The 23,687-nt window shown below is 41.5% G+C and overlaps 1 protein-coding gene across 2 annotated transcripts in view; it reads right to left on the reverse strand.

Annotated features, from left to right (window-relative positions):
- Window positions 1-5,650: 5,650 nt before the first annotated feature.
- Window positions 5,651-23,687, reverse strand: part of ARMC1 (armadillo repeat containing 1) — a 30,915-nt gene continuing 12,878 nt past the window's right edge. For both annotated transcript variants that reach the window (XM_048507995.1, XM_048507994.1), the window contains exons 4-7: window positions 12,346-12,535; window positions 8,798-8,914; window positions 8,638-8,712; window positions 5,651-7,814 (exon numbers count right to left, since the gene is read on the reverse strand). In XM_048507995.1, the coding sequence (XP_048363952.1) occupies window positions 7,623-7,814; window positions 8,638-8,712; window positions 8,798-8,914; window positions 12,346-12,535 (574 nt within the window). In that variant the 3' untranslated portion in view covers window positions 5,651-7,622. The remainder of the gene's footprint in view (window positions 7,815-8,637; window positions 8,713-8,797; window positions 8,915-12,345; window positions 12,536-23,687) is intronic.

The following is a 23,687-nucleotide window of genomic DNA, read 5'->3' on the forward strand; positions in this document are numbered from 1 at the left end:
AAGATCAGTACCAGCTAAAGGGAATGTAAATTTAGGTGAGCCTGATTCACCTCTATGATCAAGTGCCACTGAGGAACAAACTGGACTGAATGCCACATTTAAAAAAAAAACTTTTAAAAAGTGGCCTAGCCTTTGAAAGACTCACCTCCTTTTTCCAAGATGCCAAGGTACAGGAACTTTTCCACAATCAAAAGCTTGTAATCTACCTAGTTGATGAAAGAGTTTCAACAATGATATTTCTATGCTGCCATCTAGTGTAAAATTGGCAGAATGGCAAGTATGCAAGGCAGATTTTTAAACTTGTTAAAACCAAGAGTGATGACTTCCTGTAGAAATGGTTTACATATTATCCAGTTTCTATTTGTAAAACATTTCTAGATAGAAAATACTCTTCAAGCCCATGTTTAGATTATAGCATACGATGATCTAAATCAAAAAGGTTTTAACATACACTAATTGAAATATCCAATTGAAAGACAAAACACACATGAGGGTCAAGTTCATAACTACAATGAATTGTAAGAATGTGCAGGAATTAATCAGGATGCAAATACTCTTGGGCCAAGATTCTTACAGGCACTGCATTGTCTGGACAAGTCTTTGCACGCTACTAGCTAGCAAATGCTAGCTGGGGCATGGCCAGGCAGACCAGGCAGGCAGCAAGTGAGACGCAGTCAAGACACTCCAGAGTCATGGCAGTGGCAGGCAAAGGCGGAGTCCAAAACAGTCCAGAGTCATGGCAGGCAGCAGGCCAAGACAAGTTCAAGAATCAAGGCACAGGCAGTTGGTCAGGCAGGCTGTCTGAGAGCTGGAAGTCAGAGGAAAACCAGGCAACTGAAGCTTACCAGGAAGTTGTTGCCCCCAGGCAGAGCCAAGCCAAAGATGGGGTTTATATAGGAAATTTGGTCTAATTAGGCTAGGATCCTGCAAGGACTCAGTCTTTGTCACCATTTCACAGAGTCTTCTGCCATACCAAACAGCAGTGCGAGCACTTCTCCTTTTACTCTGTAACTGTAGCCTCTGTCTTTGTCTTCCTTGTGCAGCTGACTCCTTACTTGGTTCTTCCGAGATATCTGATGGCTCTCCCAGCTGCACAGCTCCAGGCTCTGCCTTGGCTTGCAGGAAAGGGCTTGGAGCTGGCTCTGTTGTCAGCATTTCCACATAAGGAGCCAGCTCTGGCTCCACAGTATCTTCAGGCTTTTCATCATTAATGTCCAGAAACTGGCTCATGACAATGTGCATCGTTCAAGACATAGCTTATTAAATCCTCATATGTGCCACCTTTACAACAGAAAAAATAAAGTCAGTTCAGATTCAGTAATTGAAATAGGTCTTCAGCCATGCACTGAAGAGATCTACAAAGTAGACATATTTCTCAGACATTGCATGACCACTGGGAAGATCACCAGGGTATGAGAGGAGAGTCTGGAAAATGAAGCATTCCACTCTCTATGGCAGAAATAACCAATTACAAGATACGGTGCTTCAATTGTCCCTGGACATTTGCACCTACCCACTAATGTCACTCAACAGCAGAGACTCACATTTGAGAACAACCCATAGTACACTTTTCTTGGCAATGTCTATGCATGTTAAAGTACCATAAGGGTCCACTTTTTTAAAAGCATGTCTGTGGAGCTGGTGTGAACAGCCTCCTGTTTTGAGTGACAAGCTTGCAGGGCCTTTTATTCACTTTTTCACCAAAGCTCAAGGTGGATTAAACAGTGCAAATCAATAGGAAAATATATCTAGTAAGCAATTTAATATTGCAGAAATTTGAAATGGAGTTGTCTGAACAAAGCACAAGAATTACACATGGCATGTTAAAACATCAGGAGAAACACCAGGGCATTTTCCTGGATCACTCTATGCTATAGCCCTATATCCTTTACAGAAATGCCCTCCTAAATAATTGTTTTCCAGAGTCTGCAAAATGCCTGGAGTGTGGGAGCCTTCCTGGCCTCAGTGCACACCATCCAAAACTGCAAGGAAACTAATAGCTCTAATGGCATCACAGCAGCAAAGTAAAAGGCTGCACAATATTGCAGAATGGGAACAGGCTTCAGAAGACAGCCTAACTGGAGGTCAGGTTCAGTGTGGAAATGGATTTTCATTGCTGGGGGGTTCTGCTCCAAGATATTCCATGGCAAGATCAGTGGTTTCCTGCCACAGAAAGGCAACATTCACCTTTTGCCCCAGTCCCAGAAATTGGTATTCCATGACCACAAGCCTACACAATACAATATGTGTACACCTGACAGTGTGATCCAAGACAAAGGAATGTATTATAGCCTCAAGTTACATTGCTTTTGGCAGGCTACTTCCATAAGTTTACTTCATCACTGTAATTTAGGTGCACAGATGTTAGGCTCCAAAATCTGTTACAGGAGTCTTTTGGGGGCCAGAACCCGATCTCCCACAGTATGCAGTAATTAGGGCCTATTTTCAAATTCATCATCAGGCTGGCTGGCAGAGTACATGGACCTTACTCAATAACTATAATCAGACTCCATACAAGTGAGCAATATTAGGGTGGGATTATAAATTCTCATACCGTGCTCTGCAGGCAGTTGAGCTGAAAAGGGGACCTGATCCAGTGATATGCAGATGTTGGTTAGAATTGTTATATTGCTGTACAAACCTGTCAACTTTAGCAACTTTCTTTGTCAAGGACTTTGATAATTTGTTAAGGAGCTGTTGTATGTCCACCAACAGAGACTAGGGGATTTAAAAACAATCAGCAAATGAAATTTGTGTTTAGTAGATAGAAATTTGTGCAAGGAGCAAATCCAGAACTCTGCCTTATGTCAGAAATGGCCACAGAAACAAAGCAATTATTTAAGACAATAGCAACATGCTATATAAAGTTGCAGAAAACTTAGAGTGATTTTTCAGTGATATTTTCCATCTTTGTTAACACATTCAAACCAGTATGTTGGCTTCTTCGACAGCATCAAAACTCCTCTGAAGTTAAAATGAGAGCTGAACATAGAATGCAAAATGTAAAAGATACATATACTATTAAAATACCTTGGATTATGCATATCAGCCATCTACCATACAGACTTGCTAGCCAGAGTGGGCATCATTTGGAACTTGCATCATGAATTAGCACACCAGTCTGAATGTCTTACAGCAGCATAACAAAAGGCATGTATCATTTTTACTAGTGCACATCATTGCCTTTCAAAGCAGTCAATGTTTCATTTCCAGAAGTGTTTATATTGGAAAGGAGGCTATTGACAAACTGGCATAACTTCTATTCAAGCAGCTCTGGGGCATTAAGAGGAACATTAAAGCAAAACGTTTTTAGTATCAATGGCATTTTTTACATTGCGCATGTTTAAGTGTTGAAGGACACTACATTAGCAGCCAGGGACTTGAATCCTTTTTTATATAAACCAGTTCCGCTCTTGCCAGCAAAAGCACAAGAGAACTCCAAAGAGGAGCAGAATACATTTGATTATGCCCTGCCAGCTACACCAAAATAAACACACCCCTTCAAAGCCAATGAGGGCTGATTCACCCAACTTCTTTGGGTGCTTTTCTCTTTGTCTGCTGCTACAGTTTTCATCCTCTGCAGGTGAAGGCACATGAAGTCCCAAATCTGGCAACCTATTACATCAATATTTTTGAAGAGTTTGAGGAGTTTAAACATTGAAAGGTTGTCTGGAGTGCTCCAGTGACAACTTTACTGTCACTGGTTTAACATTTTATGTTTTGAAATGGAGGTTGTGTAGGGTCCTACCAAACATCAGAGCACAACCAAAATAATTCCCATAAGATCAAACACAAATGGAAAAGGAGACCAAAAGTGGTTTGGTAAAATGACTCTAGTGTTGCTTTGGGGGCTTGCAGCCAACTTATAGAGACTCCAATGAGGGGCTTTCAAGACAAGTGATTAAGCAGAAGTGATTTGATGTTTCCTTCTTCTGCAGTGACTTCTTTGGAGGTCTCCCTTCTTAGCTCCCATGATCTGACAAGATCAGGCTGCACCATGCTACCTTTCCTCTCTCCTACTGTAATCATAGAATTGTTTAGTGGCCTCCTCCCTTCCCTGAATGATTGTATGCCTGTGACTTCCTTCTGCTAAGCGAAGGGTCTTTCTCCAGTGAAAGGAACCTTGCTGAGAAAAAAGCAGACTCGCTCAAGAAAAGGTGGCTTTGGAAGACTCATCGGTTAGCAGAAGAGTCATCAGATTGATCCCAAAATAGCATGATTTAGTAAAAGCCACACAGAAACTAGTCACCCAAATCACATCAAGAAAATACGCATTAGCTTTTAACATGGGGAACAGAATGGCCAGAATGTATGGACTGGTCCATGGCAACACAAAGGCTCATCTCCAAATTGAAGAAGAAAAAAACCACTCATTTCTATCAAGAAGTTGGAACCAAAGCCCACTTAGAAGTTTGGATCTGAAGGCACAGTCGCATATCCTCTGATGCTCAGTATTTCTGTTTGCTGAGGGGAGATTTTTGCCTGCTTCCTGCTGCAGACTCTGAAAATTTACACCGTAAGCTATTAAGGATTAATCACGTTTGCTTCTGCAGCTAAATAAAATACAACTACTGTGCAATATTAAGTACTACTTTCATAATATAGGTAACAATGTATGCTGCAGAAGGAAATAGTTTCTCAAGAATTGTACTGCTGACTGCCAGAGATGTGAAGTCTCATTAAGACCCATTAAATTATGGCACAAATACATTTTTTTAATCAATATGCATTTATCTGTTACAGTTCTACCATTATGAACACAACATTTGGTAAGTACTACATGATATTGTAAAAGGGTAATAATTGTGTTGGCAGTTTTGAGGTTTTCATTCTGTATCTGAAACTGAGCTTTTGTGGTTGTCCTCCAGGGAAAAGTGACCTATTTTACAGATGAAAACTGCAAATCCAAGACTACGAAGCTATAAAAGCTTCATCTACATGAGGAGCAGCAGTGGCGTAGGAGGTTAAGAGCTCATGTATCTAATCTGGAAGAATCGGGTTTGATTCTCCACTCTGCCGCCTGAGCTGTGGAGGCTTATCTGGGGAATTCAGATTAGCCTGTGCACTCCCACACATGCCAGCTGTGTGACCTTGGGCTAGTCACAGCTTCTCAGAGCTCTCTCAGCCCCACCTACCTCACAGGGTGTTTGTTGTGAGGGGGGAAGGGCAAGGAGATTGTAAGCCCCTTTGAGTCTCCTGCAGGAGAGAAAGGGGGGATATAAATCCAAACTCTTCTTCTTCTTACAGATTCCCTCGCTGCTAACAAAGCACCAGGTCTTGATGTTTACCTGCATGGTCATGAGAGCTTCCATTGGAAAGTGATAGAATTCCATGTATTAGACCAAATTTAAAAGGCAGGCTATGCCATAGACCAGTGGTGGAGAACCTATGGCACTCCAGATGTTCATGGACTACAACTCCCATCATCCCCTGCAAGCATGGTCAATTGGCCATGCTGGCAGGGGATGATGGGAATTGTAGTCCATGAACATCTGGAGTGCCATAGGTTTGCCACCACGGTCATAGACTCTTCTTGTGATTACAGCCAGAAAATGTGTTGCTCAGATTATTACAGCCAGACATCACACTAAACCATATAAAGTCCAATAGCAGACAGCGCATGCTTTAAAGAAGAAACCCATGCAAAATATCAGTTATATTACACTTTTATTTTACAGTATTCAAAAGCTCTTACAGATATTATAACCAGAAGAGCTCTAATATCGATCAAAAAACAAAACAAAAGGATACCTACAAATTCAACACCAAATTTTAATATTTATTTGTATTGAACCATTAATATCCAAAGGGGTGTATCATTTAGTATGTGGATATGCGGCACTGCAAAACGCAAAGATAGGTGCTAAACAGAAGTAAACATTGAACCCATGGCTATACAATGGAGAATCTTGCAAACACGTTTGGTACTGTAACATTCTAGACAGCAATATGCTTAGTAATACATGTTTGATGCAATACATGCCTTAGGAAGCCTGTATTCTGTGCGTGTAAACTTCAATCAAATTAAATTAGATACATTAAAAAAATAGAAACAAAATGATCTAATCTGGAAGTGAATTCTTTATCTCAAAAGGACACCAAACTGAGAGAAATTCTATTGTTGGCTATGGTTGTTTTCTTGCACACTTGTTCAAAATAATGTGACCGTTTCTATAGACTGGTCAGTTACTATGCAAGGCATAGACCTCCATGAGTCAATCTTTTTCTCAGTGCAATTACTGCCATGGTCAATGCTATATGGATTGTTCTACAAAAAATAAGCATGGTAAGGTCAGCAGCTGAAAGTTTTCTAGAGCACAGGGAGTCTCAATAAGACCTACTTGAATATTTTGCCTGCCGAAACATTACCTGCCCTATCCTTTGTGAAAATACAGGCAACTCTGAACTTTTATACGGTACACAGACACAAGAAGATGAAAGCTTCCTATTCAGGCATGGGTTTGGCTTCACCTGTCAGGACTAGATGAGTGCACTTTCATGAACAGTTTCATCTTTGACAAGTTTGTTCAACTTTCCTAGGTCATCTTGCGTTGGCTGAGTTTTAGTTCCACCAGCAGCATAGGCCATGCCTGTGGTCACAAAATCCTTACCCACCATGGTGCATCATAAAAAGCACTCTTCCAAGGCAACAGAAAAAATATAGGGTTACCATGAAGCAACACAAGTTTATGGTTTTGAAGATGTATCCACAGTAGCACTGAGGCATTTTAGGCATGCCGTCTCCCCGCTTTATTTTCAGCTATCAGATTACCTAATTGAAAACATTTCTTGATCATTGCACAAGGCCAACATCTTACTTTCTGCCACAGACAAAACCTGCAGCAAGGCACTGTCTAAGCAGAATTACAGCTTTTGAAAACCAAGCTTTTTAACCAACTGAAGCTAAAGCCAGTGGTATTCAATTCACATAGTCACAACTATCATTCCAAGCATTTTCTTACAGCGTATTTACTGTATATAGATACACACATAATTCCTTTTTACTGAGTTCCGATTGCTCGAGTGGCGAAAAGCTGACCTTTTTTTCTAACACATTAAGGGCTATCAAGTCTAAAGCATTTTCATTGCAATGCAATAAGTGGAATATAAAAACAATGGCTCTGAAAAACATTGAAGGTAAACAAAGAGGGGTAAACAAAGAGGGGTTTCTCCATAGTGATTTTCTAGAGGAAATACATAATCAGAAATAAGGCTTAAAAAAAAAGGCATTTCAATCCGTGGAACTAGTAATTTCATTGTAGAGATGTCCTGAAATTTGTGATGAGTGAATTCTCTGTGTGTCTTAGCAAGACTTTTTAACTTAAAGCTTTTTATACTCAAAATGTTTGGTTAATAATGGACCCAATATTAAAATGTGAGGCAATAAAAATGTATGACAACAGTGATGGGGGAAGGAAAATGAGCAAGCTGTCATTTGAGACCTCCATCCTTCTGATTGGCCTGAAAGGCCCACTGTCCAATAAAATGTAAAACACAGCATACATTGTGTAGTCTAAAATCTTTTTGTTGGTAACTTATTGCAAATTGCACTTGGCAGTTCAGCAGACCAAACGAAGCTGGGCCTGTGTTGTTTTGTGCGGTCCTCCAGCTTCAACTTCAAGTCACCAGTAAAAGGACCTGGACAGAAAGTTTGCAGCTGTGCTCAGCCAACTAGCAGCACCTTCTGGGTGGGATCCGACACGGGACACAGCTTTGTCCTGCTCTTTTGAAGGGCTTTCGTCTTCTGGCAAATATTCCGGGAGGTCTGTATTCTGCTCCACTTCCACAGGAGCATCTTGGAATGGAATCAGCAACTGGTCAATGGGAACAGGAAACAATGATTTATTGCCTGGTTCATAAAGTCATGATTTTGGCCTTGCAGCCAAAGCATATCTGAGTAGGTCACTAACACCAGGTCTTTTTAAAAAGATATTTGAATACGTTTGAGAGTTTAACAAGAGCAAGCTTGAAATCCTATCCACACTTACTTGTAGGTATAGCAGGCCTTCTGAGCAGACAGACATATAATTTCATTACATTTGACCAGGTCAGCACCCAGAAGGAAACACATTTATAGTTTTTTTTTAATTAAGTCTTCAAATTTAAATCTTCAGTTCATCTCCTGATAAGCAAGTTTTTTCCACTGCTTCCAATATTTGCAGTAAGATAAACACCTAAGTGGAAAGGCTTTCTTGACCAAAGTCTAATTACTTATGTAATTAAAAACACTGTCCCAGCAATTACTAGCTAATATAATACATTAATTTAGAAGACTGCATATTCTTCTACCAACAATTGCTTAGCACAGAGCAATTAAGGTACAATATATTTTGTATCTTGGTTCCCAGAAACCAACAGCACAGTTCTTCTCCCATTGCCTGTTTTGGAACACTCAGTTCTAAAAGCCAAACTTATGCTGAGCATTGCTTAGAATCCTTTAAACTTGCCACAAATAATTGGCAGGCAAACCCATGTACAGGGGCCTCCTGGAATATGATCTGTGTGTGAAAGCTCATCACGACTGCATTTCGTAGTCTCACTGCTTTCCTTGGTTTCCCAGAAGAGATGGAAGAAGCCCCTGTTTGCATGGAGCTTATATACCAGAAGAATGTCCTTAATCTCCAGTGGTTCTCTCACCTCTTCTCCACTTTCATCTTTCACAACTTGCTGGGCTTTCATAACTTTGGTCGATGCTATTGCTGTTGCCAATGCCTGCATAGAAGAAAAAAAGAGGGGAAAGTAAGAGTAGAGTCCCAACACCAAAGAAAGTGGAGGCCAGCCACCAGAACCCACTCACCTCTGCTTTCAAGTCTGATCTGATTCGGACTACACATCGTTGAACTGCCATTTGAAAAGTAAAGCTGATAACCCCTTTGATTTTCAACAAGGCCTCTTCACACAAGTTTCGCCTAGACTGAAGTTAAGACATGCAGATAATTGGAGACATCATTTTGTATGTAATACAATACAGTCAGAGAGGAAAATACCACCGCACATAAGCAGAATGACATTTTTTTTAAAGTAAACATAGAATTGCTCTGAATATTTCTTTAAAAGCATCATTCTACTTACACTCAAGAAAAACTGGGATGGAATCAACTGTGAATAATGAGGGGAAAGTGCTGAAAAGCAAAGACTGCCTTTCTCCGTATGATCAGCTAAACAGTCCCCTGTGGTTAAGTTCTGACTGACTCAAATGCTCATTGATGAGCAGTTAGTGTTTATGTTGCTATTTATCAGACACCTTGCATCCATACTGACTGAATGCATCAAAGCAGCTGTTGTATCCTTTAGCTACCTCATCTGTGGCAGCTCACGGACATCACCACGCTGCACAAACTGAACTCTGATTCAAAGGAAAATGTCTGCTCACAAAAACACCCACCAATGTTATGCTTAAAGCAAGCGACAGTGTCTGCTGTGCCACAACGCACACATTATCCTGGCATGGTTTTAATATATTTACAGTAGTTTAAAAGAGGAGCAATATAGCAATGTTGCCTGTTACAGCTGGTGTTAACTACAGCCAAGGCTTCTGTATTACCCAGCAGCAGAATGTTAAGCAAATCTGAAACAGGCCAAACTAGAGTTCAGAGCAGCAAACCCTATTGCTTTTAAGATGTAGCCATTTCCCTGGTTTCTGAGGACATTCACAGGTCAGTTTCTGCTTGCACAGTATTCTGAATCCTACACACCTCTCCAGTCAGTTAATGACCAAGCCTGCATTTATTGTAAGAAGAAGCAGAGGTGACCTACAACCCTTTTCCCCGTAGCTTTCAATCGGCCTCAAATTCATATTGTTATTAAGTCAAGCTACAAGCTGAGATCTAGACTGAGTTGATAATTTGCACCAACTCCCCTTCCTGGGGCAGACCCCTTCATCCCCAGTGTCGTTCCTCAGGTGAGCCTTCTTAAATATCCAGAAAAAGAAAGCAATCAGTTCTAATTCAAGTTTGCCTTCAATTAATGGGCATATGTAAATACAAAGTGGAACTTGATATCTGTGATAATTTCTGATGCTTGCCCTGATGAGCAAATGACAAACCCAAGAGTACTGTCCATTGAAGTAAACTGCCAAGTATATGGGAAGCTTTAAGAAGAATATGACTGAAATGAAAAGCTTTTCCAGTTATTACTGTAAAACAGAAAATAAGAGATTCAATTGCTGTATTCTACTTTCTTTTGTCTATATTAGAATATAGCGAAATTCCTACAAGTGCTGACGGGAAAGTCAAGGTGATTTATGAACACTAGTTTGGATGCAATGCAAAATTTCTGCTTGCGCTCTCACACCAGCAAAAATAAGAAAAACACTTGTGTAGCCACTTGCATTAAGTCAGACCTGATTCTCCAGTCATAGCGCCACTTGTGAAAAACCTTGTGCAACTAATTTTGAGACCATATAATATATATAGTGGAAAACATCATGCGCTGAACAAGTGGAACTGCACAAAGTCCATTTATGTATCTGCTTATATATCACTGGATCCAAGCCACTGTATTTTGTTCACCTTACCAGTTTCAGGAAAGGTAAGGCCAGAGTGAATCATCCTTCAGAACTGGGGAAAGATGCTATTAAGCCCTTTCCTAAGTTGAATCCAATCAGATTTTGTGTTGTTGAAAAGGGAAGTAGAAAATCCCCTTTGACTATCAAAAAGGCTATGGCAGCATGAACAAAGGAGGTGTACAACCAAGGAGGGGGAATCAGGGGAAACTGAGTGAAGCTTGGCTGGACCCAGCCCAATGTGTCTCCCCACCGCTTTCTTGCAAAAGGTTTATTGGTATGCTCTCTCGCTCACTCTCTAAATTAAAAGTAGCTTTTCATGTCTTACTTTTTGTCAGCAATTAGAAATAAGCATCTTTATCACAACACACGAAGGGATGGAATTGCAAGGCTCTGCATTAGCTCTGTTCAGGAGAGTATACAGACTGCATTTAGATGTGCTGACCTCACCCATTCACAGAGCAATGTGTACTTAAACTGGCAGGCAAAAAAGAAATGGGCAGCATTTCTCTGGCTTTTAGTAAAGCTTTGGAGACAGTGATGGGCAAGCAAATGAGCTACCAGGTCAGGAAACAATCAGTTCCAATAGAGGGTCCCTGTTAAAACTAGGTTAAGAAAGAGGGGCAACCGGGGGGAGGGGGGATTAGAAGTAACTGAGGAGGAGTGCACATTATGCATCCAGTTAGCAACAGCCAGCTTCACAGGAGTAGACTGGATTTATACAGACTGGACTGTAACGGGCTTAGCTGGCAAAAATGTAAGCCCCAGCAGATCAGATTAGATCATTTAAAATGGCTCCAAAACTGAAAATGCAAGAGACCTGCAGGTAGGAGTGGACAGCATGCTCCAGCAGCCTTACATGCTGTTTGGCAGTCATAAAAAGGCAAACATGGCCTGAGGTGTTATCTACAGGGGAACAGAGGATACATTTTAGAAGTTATTCTGACATTGCATAAAGACTCCTCTGAGACCTCATTATCACAACAGTTAGCTGATAGTCAAAGAGGTTTCAGACAATGAGACACGATGTCTAAAAGAGAAAGAAAAAGGCAGAGATGAAGGAAAGCTGAGACAACTATTTCCTTAGGCCTGAACTGAAACAAAATCATGGTTCTGAACACCTGTTATTTGTAACAGGGAAAGAGATTTTTTTGGTTCAATCACCTGGTTATAGCTAAGCAACTATGTTGACACCCATATGGAATATGCTAAGTGTCAAAACTGGAAGTGGGTGAAATTGACAGTGGAACTGACAATCCCAGGTATGTTTACTTGGAACGAAAAGTCCACGAAGGTCAAGATGGTTTACTGTCAGGTAAACATGAACACATTGTGGCCTAAGACATATTTGTGGCCTTTCTGAAGTGAGCCTCCTGGGGCAATGTGCATTATGAATCAATATTTGTAAAAAAACCCTTCCTATACATTTCTGACATACAAAACCTATTATAGCACAATCTAATACATATATATTTAATTGTTTGAATCCTGTCTAGATTTCAACAGATTCAAGTTTGAAGCAATTTTAACTGATTATTCCCTCCCATGGCAGCTCAAAACATACCCTCTAATGGAGGACGGGACACGGCTTAGGGGGAAATTAGAGGCCTTCCATTTGTGTGTGTGGGGGGGAGGGAATTGGGGAAAATCAGCTCCATTTGCGCCCATGGAACTGCAGGAAGAATTGCAGCCATTATTTTAGTACTTAATACATAGCATTCTCAGTATTAAACCGGCTTCTCAGTAATTTGCTTCAGACATGCAAATTAAAACTATGCCAAATAAACAGTAATTCCTGTCCAGTGTCAGGAGCAGGTCAAAAATACTGGAGAATTCCTTACCGAATCATCAAGGCCATCTATGTGCAAAACAACGGTTTTAGCGCGCTTATTTGTACTTCCCAGGAAAAACTGTGCTTTCCGACGCCGAGAATTCATCTCATTAACATTGTCCGCGTCAGACACACTGGAAGACTGAAGAATGTCATAGATTTCTGAAGCTAACAGTTTAGTCTCCCCTGGTGTTGTTGTCCTAAGGCAAACAAAAATGGGAAATTGAACGGATTTACTTTTGCAATTCTTTTTGTCCAAAGATAGGTGAAAATATATGAAGCCAATATAAAAAGTTATTCACAAGTTTCTAATAGAAGTAAAAGTAACAACTAAGGTAATTTTACACATTGATCAGATTGTTCTTGAATTGAAAAAAATATGCTTTATAGAAAAGTAATAGAAGAAGGCTTTGGATTGATACTTCTCTTTTCTCTCTTGAAAGGAGTCTCAATGGCTTGCAAACTCCTTCCTCTCCAAACAACAGACACCTTGTATGGTAGGTGGAGGAGTGGGGAATCAAACCTCCAGATCAGAGCCTACCGCTTTTAACCACTACACCACAATTCAAGCCTATTTCGTTTTATGCAAAAATTGCATACATTTCCAACACACTAGGTACATTTGGTTCTGTAATGGAGAGTTTCTAAAATGCCAGGAGAGTAAAACCAGGTAGAAGAGTTTACATACGAACAAGCAGGTATATCTCATTTCTACCTTCTGCACTTTTTCTTCTTTCCCTTCCCTTAAGTTCCCATGGGATCTCTTCTTTTTATGCTTCCTTCTCTCCTTCCCATGTGAGAATGTGTAACTAAATAAGCTTCCATAGCAGAATAGGGATTTGAGCCTGTGTCTCCCAGATCCTAGACTGAAACTCTAACCATTATATCACACTGGCTTCCATGGAGTGGCTTACTGTTGAACAGAAGCAAGCAGCCAGACCTAGGTCAGTCATAGAATTTGCATAATAGCAACTTGCCTGGTGGATGCTCAGACTGAGTTGGGAACATAAGAAGAATACCACCTTCAAATAATCACTACAGATGGAGATACCAAGCCCAAAAGGTAGCTGTGGTTCTACCATCATCCACCCAGCCAGAACTCTGAGGATAACTCAGAGTGAAAACTCTTGAGTGAAAAAGGAATTAATAAGCCAATCAAGGCAAAAATATTTTACTAATAGACAATTTCAACCACCCTTGTATTGAATGGGTAAATTATGGTCATGACAAAGACAACATTTCTAAACATCACAATTAATTGTGTTTTGCAACCACTAGTTCCAAAACACCCAACCTGGTGGGAGACACAAATGTTGTTCAACTACCGTCTCACCAAAAGAGAAAAAGTGTGGTCAGTAGTGGTGTGGTGGAAGTGCGTGCTTCCGCATTAGAAAAATAGTTAGCAGGCGAGCGAGCAGTGAGTTGTGGGTGAGGCGGATGGGCCCAGTGGAGCAGTGGGCAGCTTGGCAATACTGCCCCACCAGGCTGGCTTCTTCTTTAGGGCATGGGAAGGATTGGAATGGCTGCTGCTGGGAAAGTGAATTCTCCTTTCAAAAGGAATGAATGAGCTGGCAGCAGAGGAGAGTGCAGGAATCGTACTAAGATGGTCTCAGCTTGGTTTCAGCCTATGGTGGATTGCAGAAGCAGAGAGGAGAGATCTGTAGACACAAGAGGAGGATATAGGAAGAAGAGCAAAAGCAATGTTCCATCAAGAATACAGCTGAGAGACAGAGGAAGAAGACCAGATGATATGTGAGACAGAGGCATTCCAAAAAAGGGTCCCCCTTCAAGACCAGTCCAATAAGCATGTCATTGCTGACTTTGCAAGAATATACATTCAAGAAGCAATTCAATGAGAATGAAGCAATTCAACTGATGTAGAACTGGTAGCTAGTGGCGACTCATGTGGGAATTAACTGTTTAGGAGTGCGCCTGCCAGGAGCCGTGTGGGGCTAGACGGTGCCTCACACGCCTGAGCTCTTTTGATGGATTAGGAAAAGCAGAACACAGACATGTGGAGAAAAAATGGGGCAATGGGTAGTCTACGTGCTGCATTGGGAGTAAATGTGTGTGCCCACACAGCTTGGTATTTGAAGCGGGGGAAGAGTTGAAGAGGGATGAAGTGGTGGTGGATGAATTCACAGTTCCACTTATATCTTTTGATGAGACAGAGTATAATTGGAAAGTGACTGAATTTCAGTTTTAAAAAAACTAGTCAAAAGAAAGTTGAAAAGAAGCATAAAATGGAACGAATGCTTTCTAGATGCTTAGAGGCTCTTCAAATTTACAATAATTGAAGTTCAGATAGAATGAATAGAACAGGTTAGGAGAAGTACTATCAAAACTAATAAGCCACTAAAATAGTTGCTAAGTCAACAAAGCACACAAAAACATGTCTTTTAAAAATCCTATGTTTCACCCTTAGGAAAACAGAATGGGTAGAGCAAACTTAAAATGGGCTATAACACAAAGAGTATTTTGAAGTTCTGGAATGGAAACAAACGTTACACTAAGAACACAAGAACAGCCCTAATTACTTATTTCCAGGTAGAACACTAGCATTTCAGGATTCAAATCTGTGTGGTTTCAGAGCTCAGGACCATTGTTTTCTATGGATATGAGGTCTGTGGCAGCTACCGTGTTTCCCCGAATATAAGACAGTGTCTTATATTAATTTTTGCTCCCCATGATGCGCTATGTCTTATTTTCAGGGGATGTCTTATTTTTCTGTGTTCTGTTCGTCGGGCATGCTTCCAAACAAAAACTTTGCTTCGTCTTACTTTCGGGGGATGCCTTATATTTTGCACTTTAGCAAAACCTCTACTACGTCTTATTTTCAGGAGATGTCTTATATTTGGGGAAACAGGGTATTTATAAAAAATAAGGGCACCAAATTTGCACAGATTACACTCCTCACTCTAATCAAAATACACCCTAGTTTCATGAGAACTGAACCAAGAGGATCAATTTCACAGACCCCTAAAAGTACATGTCTGAAAGACTTTCCCCCCTTACTTTCCCCCTGAAAACTCTGCATTTGCCATTGTCCCTTACTGTGGCCTGTTAGTTTCTTTTCACAAAGTTGTTTCTTTCCCCCAACCCATCCATATCTGTTGCTCTGCTATCATGGGGATGTACTGAGCGAGGAATGCTAATTAACTTGCATAGGCTCCATTAAAATATATGACAGCACACAAAAATTGCAGTGAAAATGTGGAATGGATTACAAGAAACCTGCCCTAGACCTGGGTCCATATAAAATACTTTGGAATTGGAATTACAGTGCCCAGAATGGAATCACAGCTCCTTGGATTGGAATCAGTGCTCTGGGGGCTATCATTTCAGCCCCAAGGTCAGTTTCTCTAAATCCATTCCCCCTTTTTAATGCAACTTTTCTTTGCTGTAATGCATTTCAATGATATCCATGCAAGCCAGTTATCATTCTTGTCTCCCAATATGTCCAACAGTTCTTCAGGCATCTTCCATTGTTACCAACGGGCAGTCTTTTCATTCGTTTTAGTACATCCTGCCCTATCTCTCTATTATCCAGCCGTAGACGAACTCTCCCCATGAGGAATGGATAAAGAACTACAGCTATATGGTTTTCCTCCAGAGATGATTGGCTAAAGTACTCTGTGATCCTCCCTTGCAAGGGAAAAATGTCACTGCTCAAGAAATCAGTAGAATCAAGGAAGAAAATTGAGCACATGCTGCCTTCTAGCAGCACCCAAAGCTGAAAATATGTTAACTGATTTTTCAGAGAAGGTAATTTTGATTCACAAAGAAGCCTAGATTCCTAATACCATTGTGGAATATCACAGTTGTGATTTCTGTGCGTATCTTTGGCTTGGGTATTTCATTATACTCAAAGTGCCCTACTACCGGTAGCAGCTATTATAACATCCCAACGCAGCAAGCTGCACAAGCGAATTATGTTGCATTAAAAACTACTCTCTTTACTTTGTCTTGAACCTACTGCCCACTGATTCTACTGAATGCCCTGATTTCTGAGGAAGAACATTTATTTTCATCTGCTTTTTCAACTCTACCATCTTCACAGATGTTTATCATGGTTCTTCTTGGCCATCTTTCCCCAGGCACCTGCCCTATGTTCCAAGCAAATGGGTGGTTTGCTTAGAAATTGGAATGATTTCACTATTACCACAGCTCCAAGATAAAGTCATTTCATTTTTAAAACACTGCACAATTTCTCCATGATGATTATATCCAAATATCTACACATGTATGGCTTCTGAATATTAGGCTGGGTCAACATATACATATAAGGTGGTGAAATAAGGTGGTCAGATATCCTCTCGCACTGAGGATACCCCTAGGGGAGGTGGGGGGCTCCTTGTAGTGGGTGATTCGATCATCAGGAATATAGAGAGTTGGGTTTGTGACAGTAGGCATTGGATGACCGCGATGGTGACTTGCCTGCCTGCCTGAATGCGAAGAGTTAGCGGATGTCATAACGCCTTAAAAGTCTAAGATAGGCTGTTAAGACAGTGCTGGGGTGGAGATCTAACAGTTGTGGTCCACATTGGTACCAATGACATTGCAGGAAATGTTAGCCGGGAGGTTCTGGAAGCTAGAATTTAGAGCTGCTAGGAAAAAAAGTTAAAATCCAGGACCCCCAAGGTGTGGCATTCCTCCAGAAATGCACTACTCTGTTCCATCGCAGCAAGAGGGAGAGCTAAGGCAGAAAAGCCGGAGATACAAGGGTCCTAAATCAAGTGCGTGGATGAGAAGGTGGTGTAAAGGCAGAGGGTTTCAGCTTTGTCAGGAACTGGGGAACCTTTTGCAGGATAAGGCAGGCCTGTACAAAGCGGGACAGAGGAGCTTCATCTTAACCAAGGAGAGGAACCAGGCTGCTGGCGCTCAACATTAAAAAAAGGTGGCAGAACAGCTTTAGAACCCCTGATCCTTGCAGGGGAAAGCCGCCTGCAGGAGGCTGAGGTGAAACTTCGGTTCGGAATACAGAATCCATGGGGATGCAGACAGAGGAGAGGAGGATTTTTCTAAAATCAACCACATGGCCCGAGGAGCATAGCAATGTGGATAAAGTGATAGTGTCTCACAAAAGGCTAGAGGGCAAAAACACATGAAAATCCCAGGTTAGGGACAGAGACAGAGTATACAGGAGTGTATGCTCTCTATGCCTAATAGAGTAGAAGCATTCGACCTAAAAGGGGGGAGCTGGAGTACAGGAAGTTTTTGAAGGAGGATATGTGATATAGTGGAGGCATCCTACAGGAGACATGAGTGGAATGAGGAGAACCAGTGGGGATGCTGTTGTTATCCCAGGAGTTACAAAGAGAAGCTCTACAGGAAAAGGATAGGACAGGGCGTATTGGGGGGTGGGGTGGCCCCTCTACATCAAAGAGCAGAGCATGAGTGTCACATAAAATAGAAAAATGCAGGGGAGCTGAGTTTCCTCTACAGAAGCATCTGTGGATATCAATACCAGGGTGTAGAAGCATAGTTTAACATTAGGGAATATATTATCGGTCCCCCCCTGACCCAAAGTGCACAACAGGGATCTCTGAGATGGAAAAAAAAAAAGAATTAGAGAGGCCAACAAAAGCAAAAAATGTTGTGGTAATGGGCGCATTTTAACTATCCCCACATGAAACTGGAAAAATGCATGTTCGAAAGGTAATAGTAAGGAGAGAACATTCCTGGATATGCTAGACGACTGTGGCTTAGAGCAGATGGTTGTAGAACCAACCAGGGGAGAGGTGATCCTAGATCTAATTCTATGTGGGACCCCAGGAAGGACCTGGTGCGGGAAGTCAGTGTTGTTGAGCCGATAGGGAACAGTGACCACAATGCTGTCCAGATTCGAAAGTATCTTAGCATGCATCTTGAACAAGTGACAACTACTAATGTAGTTACATTTGCCTTCAGAAAGGGGGGGGAGGAATTTCTCAAAGAGATGAGGGGGATGATGATGCGCCTTAGGAAGCTGGAAAGGGGGGAAAATCAAAGAGGAAGTCAAAAATGTCCAAAGGTGCTTGGGAGAGGTTATTTAAAAAACACAGTCTTAAAAAAGCTCAGCTGGAGATGTTAATTTCGCCATGGAGGTTAGGAAAAGAGCAGCTTCCAGTCCAAAAGAAAGCCACCATAGTTGCTCAGCAAAGGAGGGAGGTTGAGGAAATTATTAGGAAAAAAAGATGATCTTTTTTAGAAAATGGAAGTCCAACTTAACTGATGAAGGGAAGAACAATACCAAAGAGAGACACAAATGGTGGCAAAGAGAGAAGCTAGAGTTAGCTGTAAAGGGGGAGGCAAAAAAAAAGGATTATGAGGAACGCATGGCTGCTTGAACATCAAAGACCAGCAACAAACAGTTCTTCAAGTACATGTCCAAAAGAAAGCAGGAAGCCAGCTAGGGAAGCGGTAGGCCCGTTAGATGATGAAAGGAACAAAAAAAGGTTGTGCTAAAAGAAAGTGACAGGGAGATTGCAGAGAAGCTGAATGAATTCTTTGCATCTGTCTTCACCCAAGAGGAGGGTGAGGAACATTCCTGCACCTGAACCAGAAGCTAGTAGGAGGGTGAATCCGAGGAACTAAGAAGTTAGTAGGTAGACAGGGAAAGAAGTTCTGGCAGCCATTGATAAACTAAATGCTACCAAATCCCTATTGGCCCAGATTGCATTCATCCAAGAGGTTCTTAAAGAGCTCAAGCATGAGAATTGCTGAGTGTTCTCACTTTTTAATATGCGCAACTTATCCCTGGGGAAATCCAGGCTCCATCCCCTGAGAGACTGGAGAGATGGCCAATGTCACACACAATCTTTAAGAAAGGGTCTAGGGGGGACCGAGGAAATTACAGAGAACCAGTCAGTTTGACATCTGTTCCTGGTAGAATTAGTAGAAATCCTATCATTTAAAAGTATTAAAAATTATTAAACATGTTGAAAAGCAAGACTCTGCTGAGGAAGAGTCAGGCATGAAGTTTTTTGTAGAGGCAACGATCCTGTCTTTACCTGAAACTTACTAGAGTTCCTTTGAGGGTGTAAACAGACATGTGGGATAAGGGGAACCAGTGGACATTGTCTACTTGGATTTCCAAAAGGCTTTTGACAAAGTTCCTCACCAGAGACTGTTGAGAAAAACTCAGCAATGAAGGAATAAGAGGGGAAGTCCTCCTATGGACCGTTAAAAAACTGGTTGAGGAACAGGAAACAACAAAATAGGAGTGAGTATAAATGGGAAGTTCTCACAGTAATGTGTGGAGAGATGTAAGGGAGTGGTGCTCCCCAAGGGGATCCGTTTTAGGACCAGTGCTCTTTAACTTATTCATAAAATGACCTGGAAGTAGAGAGGGGTGGAGTAAGCGTGTGGTGGCCAAGTTTGCAGATGATACTCAAATTATGTAGCAGGGTGGTAAGAACCACAAAAGGATTGCGAAGTAGCTCCAAAGCGGACCTTGGATAGAATTAAGGTGGAGTGGGCTAAGAAATGGCTTAAAATGCTACCAGTTCAATGTAGCTAAATGTAAAGTGATGCACATAGGGGCAAAAAAATCCAAACTTCCACATTAACACTGCTACAGGGGGGTCAGTGCGCCTATCAGTCACAGACCAGGAAAGGGATTTGGGCTGTCTTAGTTGAGAAGTAGGATTCAGCATGGGAATGTCAACTCAATGCATGGCAGCTGTGAAAAAGGCAGAACTCTATGCTGGGGATAATTAGGAAAGGAGTTGATAATAAAACTGCAAAGGATTGTCATGCCCTTATATAAAGCAGTGGAGTGCTGACCGCGACTTGGAGTACTTGGTGTTCAGTTCTGAGTCGCCATGCATCTAAAAAAAGGATATCGAAGAGATAGAAAAAAGTGCAGAGAAGGGCAACAAGGATGATTGAAGGATTGGAGCACCTTTCCACTTATGAGGGAGAGGCTGCAGCGTTTGGGACGCGTTGGGTTGGAGAGGAGAAGAAGGAGGGGGGATATGAGTTGGAAGTCCTATAAAAAATTATGCATGGGGTAGAAAATGTTTGACAGAGGAGAAATTTTTCTCCTCTTTCCTCCTGTCAATACTAAGAACCAGGGGGCATTCATTGAAAATGCTGGGGGGGGAAGAATTAGGACTAATAAAAGGAAACACTTCTTCACGCAACGTGTGATTGGTGTTTGGAATATGCTGCCACAGAGGTGGTGATGGCCACTAACCTGGATAGCTTTAAAAAGGGCTTGGACAGATTTATGGAGGAGACGTCGATCTATGGCTCCCAATCTTGATCTCCTTGATCTCAGATTGCAAATGCCTTAGCAGACCAGGTGCTCAGGAGCAGCAGCAGCAGCAGAAGGCCATTGCTTTCACCTCCAGCATGTGAGCTCCCAAAGGCACCTGGTGGCCACTGCGAGTAGCAGAATGCTGGACTAGATGGACTCTGGTCTGATCCAGCAGGCTAGTTCTTATGTTCTTATGTTCTTAATGGAGATACTACTGATGCTTTCTGATCACCACTATCCACAACACAGTTTCCCTGACCTGAGAAACATGTTCTGAAATACTCAGAATATTTCAAATTAACTACAATTCCTGTACCTGGAGAAGGGGGTAAAGGTCTTTGTCCCATACCATGGTTTTCATGCCTTTCTAACATATTCCCTTCTAGCACAAGCAAACAAACGAAACTAACTTCTGTATACTTCATGCCTTTCTAGTAGCCCATCCGTTTCACAGTGGCATAGCATGTGCACAAATGTGTATGATGTGTACAATGTGTACCTAGGAATCCCCACCTAAAACAAACAGACTGGGCATGTGTTATGGATGAAGCCATCTAGTTAGTAAATGACATAGTCCCGTGGTGGCGAACCTTTGGCACTCCAGATGGTATGGACTACAATCCCCATCAGCCCGTGCCAGAATGGCCAATTGGCCGTGCTGGCAGGGGCTGATGGGAATTGTAGTCCATAACATCTGGAGTCCATAACATCTGACACTATTCCCAGAATAGTGGGAACAAGCCCACAAGCTCAGAAACAAGCCCGGTCTTACTGGCATATCTCCATCCTGGGTTCTCCTTCTTGGTCACTCTCAGTCAGATAGCAACAAAATGTAGGAAACCAGCTCTTTATATGGTAAATAAGCTATGAGTTCTTCCTTGTAATACATTGGAGTTTACAACTACTGGAAAATATGTACAAAAAATTCTCAAGAACTTAAAGTATACACCCATTGACAACAGAAGTTCCCAGAGTCAAAAACATATTTATCTCCACCGGGTAGCTGCCATCACACACAAAATTCAGCAAGGGGGCAAAGTATTAAAAAAGCCAATTGCTATTCCTGCTATTTTTCCATAGGTCTGCAATACTGCCAGTCTGGCCTCTATCACATACACTAACATCACATTACAACCTGCCCCTTAAAAAAAACATCTTGAGCAATCTTCCACTTCTGATTCCGGCAGGCTGTCAAGAAGGGACTGCATCTCACATGAGAACCTTCAGAGCTTTGCAATTTGCATGGAAGGCTGCTGCATTTCCAATGTCATTTGGACAATGCCCAAGTGTCATGTTTAATTGATGCCATAGTCACCATCTCTCCGTTGCCCCAATTCAGTCTTCTTGTCCTTTCCACAGTTCCGTGGCACATCAGAGTCCATCACACCCAGAGATGGTTCTTTTAAATCCAACAATTCCTTTTTCACCCTGAAAGGCTCTTCAAAAATCTAAGTCAACGAGCTTCAACAGATGAGCAAGACCCTTCCTGAAGAACAGTCACTGATGTAGTTAGCTAGCAGACAACCACAAATACAAGGTGAAACGGAAGTGTTCTGCCTCCTTGACTTTACTTCCTCTTCAGTCTTAAGTCCTGTTCTTCTTGAGCATAGGCTGTGTGACAAGATATTCTTCTACCCTTCTTGCCAGCTACTTCCTTCATTCCCATCTCCACTGCACCGCTTTCTCAAGTGAACCCAACCTGCACTCCCAACCATTTTATGCTTAAACCCACCCAACAACCTGTTCCCAAGTTTCTGGAGTCAGTTTCCTAAATGAGAGGCTCCTGTGAAGCTCCAGCCAGCCTAGGAGTCATACAGTCAGAGATGAAGCTCCACTCGGTAATTAATTTACAGCATTTCATTTTGGTCTGAGCCCCTCAGAGCTATTTTCACTTAACTATATCAATCTCTGGCTTGCATTCAAGTCCTTCTAACGGCACACTGATATTCCACCGCGTGTTCCAAGGCCAAGGCAGCACTTCAGCCAGTGGAAGCTGGGATGTACCCAAAACTAGCTGATGCTAATTGTACCTTTTTGTAAACCTGTGTCTTAAGACTGATCAAAATAGTGGATTTTTGCATGCCCATACACAATTCCAAAATGAACTGCCATCTTTGCAAATATAGCATCAGAATATCATTGGTAAAGCCGAAAGCATGTGAAAATTGCCAGTAACTGCATCCCTTGGGTGAAAGCTACATGGTCAAAACATGACATTCAATTAGTTCTAATCCAACCACTCTGTAATTATGAAACACTACAGCACCAGGTTTCTGCCTGATTGGCTCTTGGTAGATCAAAGAACTCAGGGGTGGTGGTGGTGGAAGAGATGAGCACACACCAGGAGATGGAATGCAATGCAGTTTTAAATGCTGAAATTTTAACATAGTACAAAGCCTGCTCTGTAAAGACAAATGCATTCTTCAAAGTATAAGATAACCTATTTGCAAAAACTGATGTTAAAATTTTTGCATCCCATTTTAGAACCAAGATTAGAAATAATATTTCCATCTGAATGGAGTGCCCTAATCAGCTTTGGTACTATTACAATTTTAACACATTTCCCACAATTCTGGAATGACACCATCCTATAAAATATGAAACATATCTAAAGATGGTTTCTAAGCTGTTTTTCAAAAAGGTTATGCAATTGCCCCTGTCAGTTACTAGCTATTTTCATTTTTTTCAGGTTTTCAATATTTTCTTTCATGCTAATAGCTTCATCTATATTTTATGGTCTTCTGATAATAGTAGGAAGCAAGGTATCATTCGTTATCAACTTCCGTCCCCTTTAACAAGTCTTAACATGCTGCAAAAATTTGAGCCACATTCTCAGAAGAGATTGTTAGCAGACACTTCATATTACAGTCACTAGATGGCAATGTTACCTTTTCAAGACATCAGGATTATATTTACTATCCATAAGCAATTTGTCTATGTGATGTTTCTGTACCTTTTTCAACAAAAAGAACAAATCAGAACTGTAACTCCATCTGCCACAGGCTGGACAGTCTTTATTTCAGAATGCTTCGCCTGGGTCTTAGTTAACTTTCTGGGTGCCAGGAAAGGTATTGGTGGGCGCCATGGTATCCATGAGAACTATGCTAGGA

The sequence above is a fragment of the Sphaerodactylus townsendi genome, linkage group LG09 (genome assembly GCF_021028975.2).
Source record: "Sphaerodactylus townsendi isolate TG3544 linkage group LG09, MPM_Stown_v2.3, whole genome shotgun sequence".
NCBI lineage: Eukaryota > Metazoa > Chordata > Lepidosauria > Squamata > Sphaerodactylidae > Sphaerodactylus > Sphaerodactylus townsendi.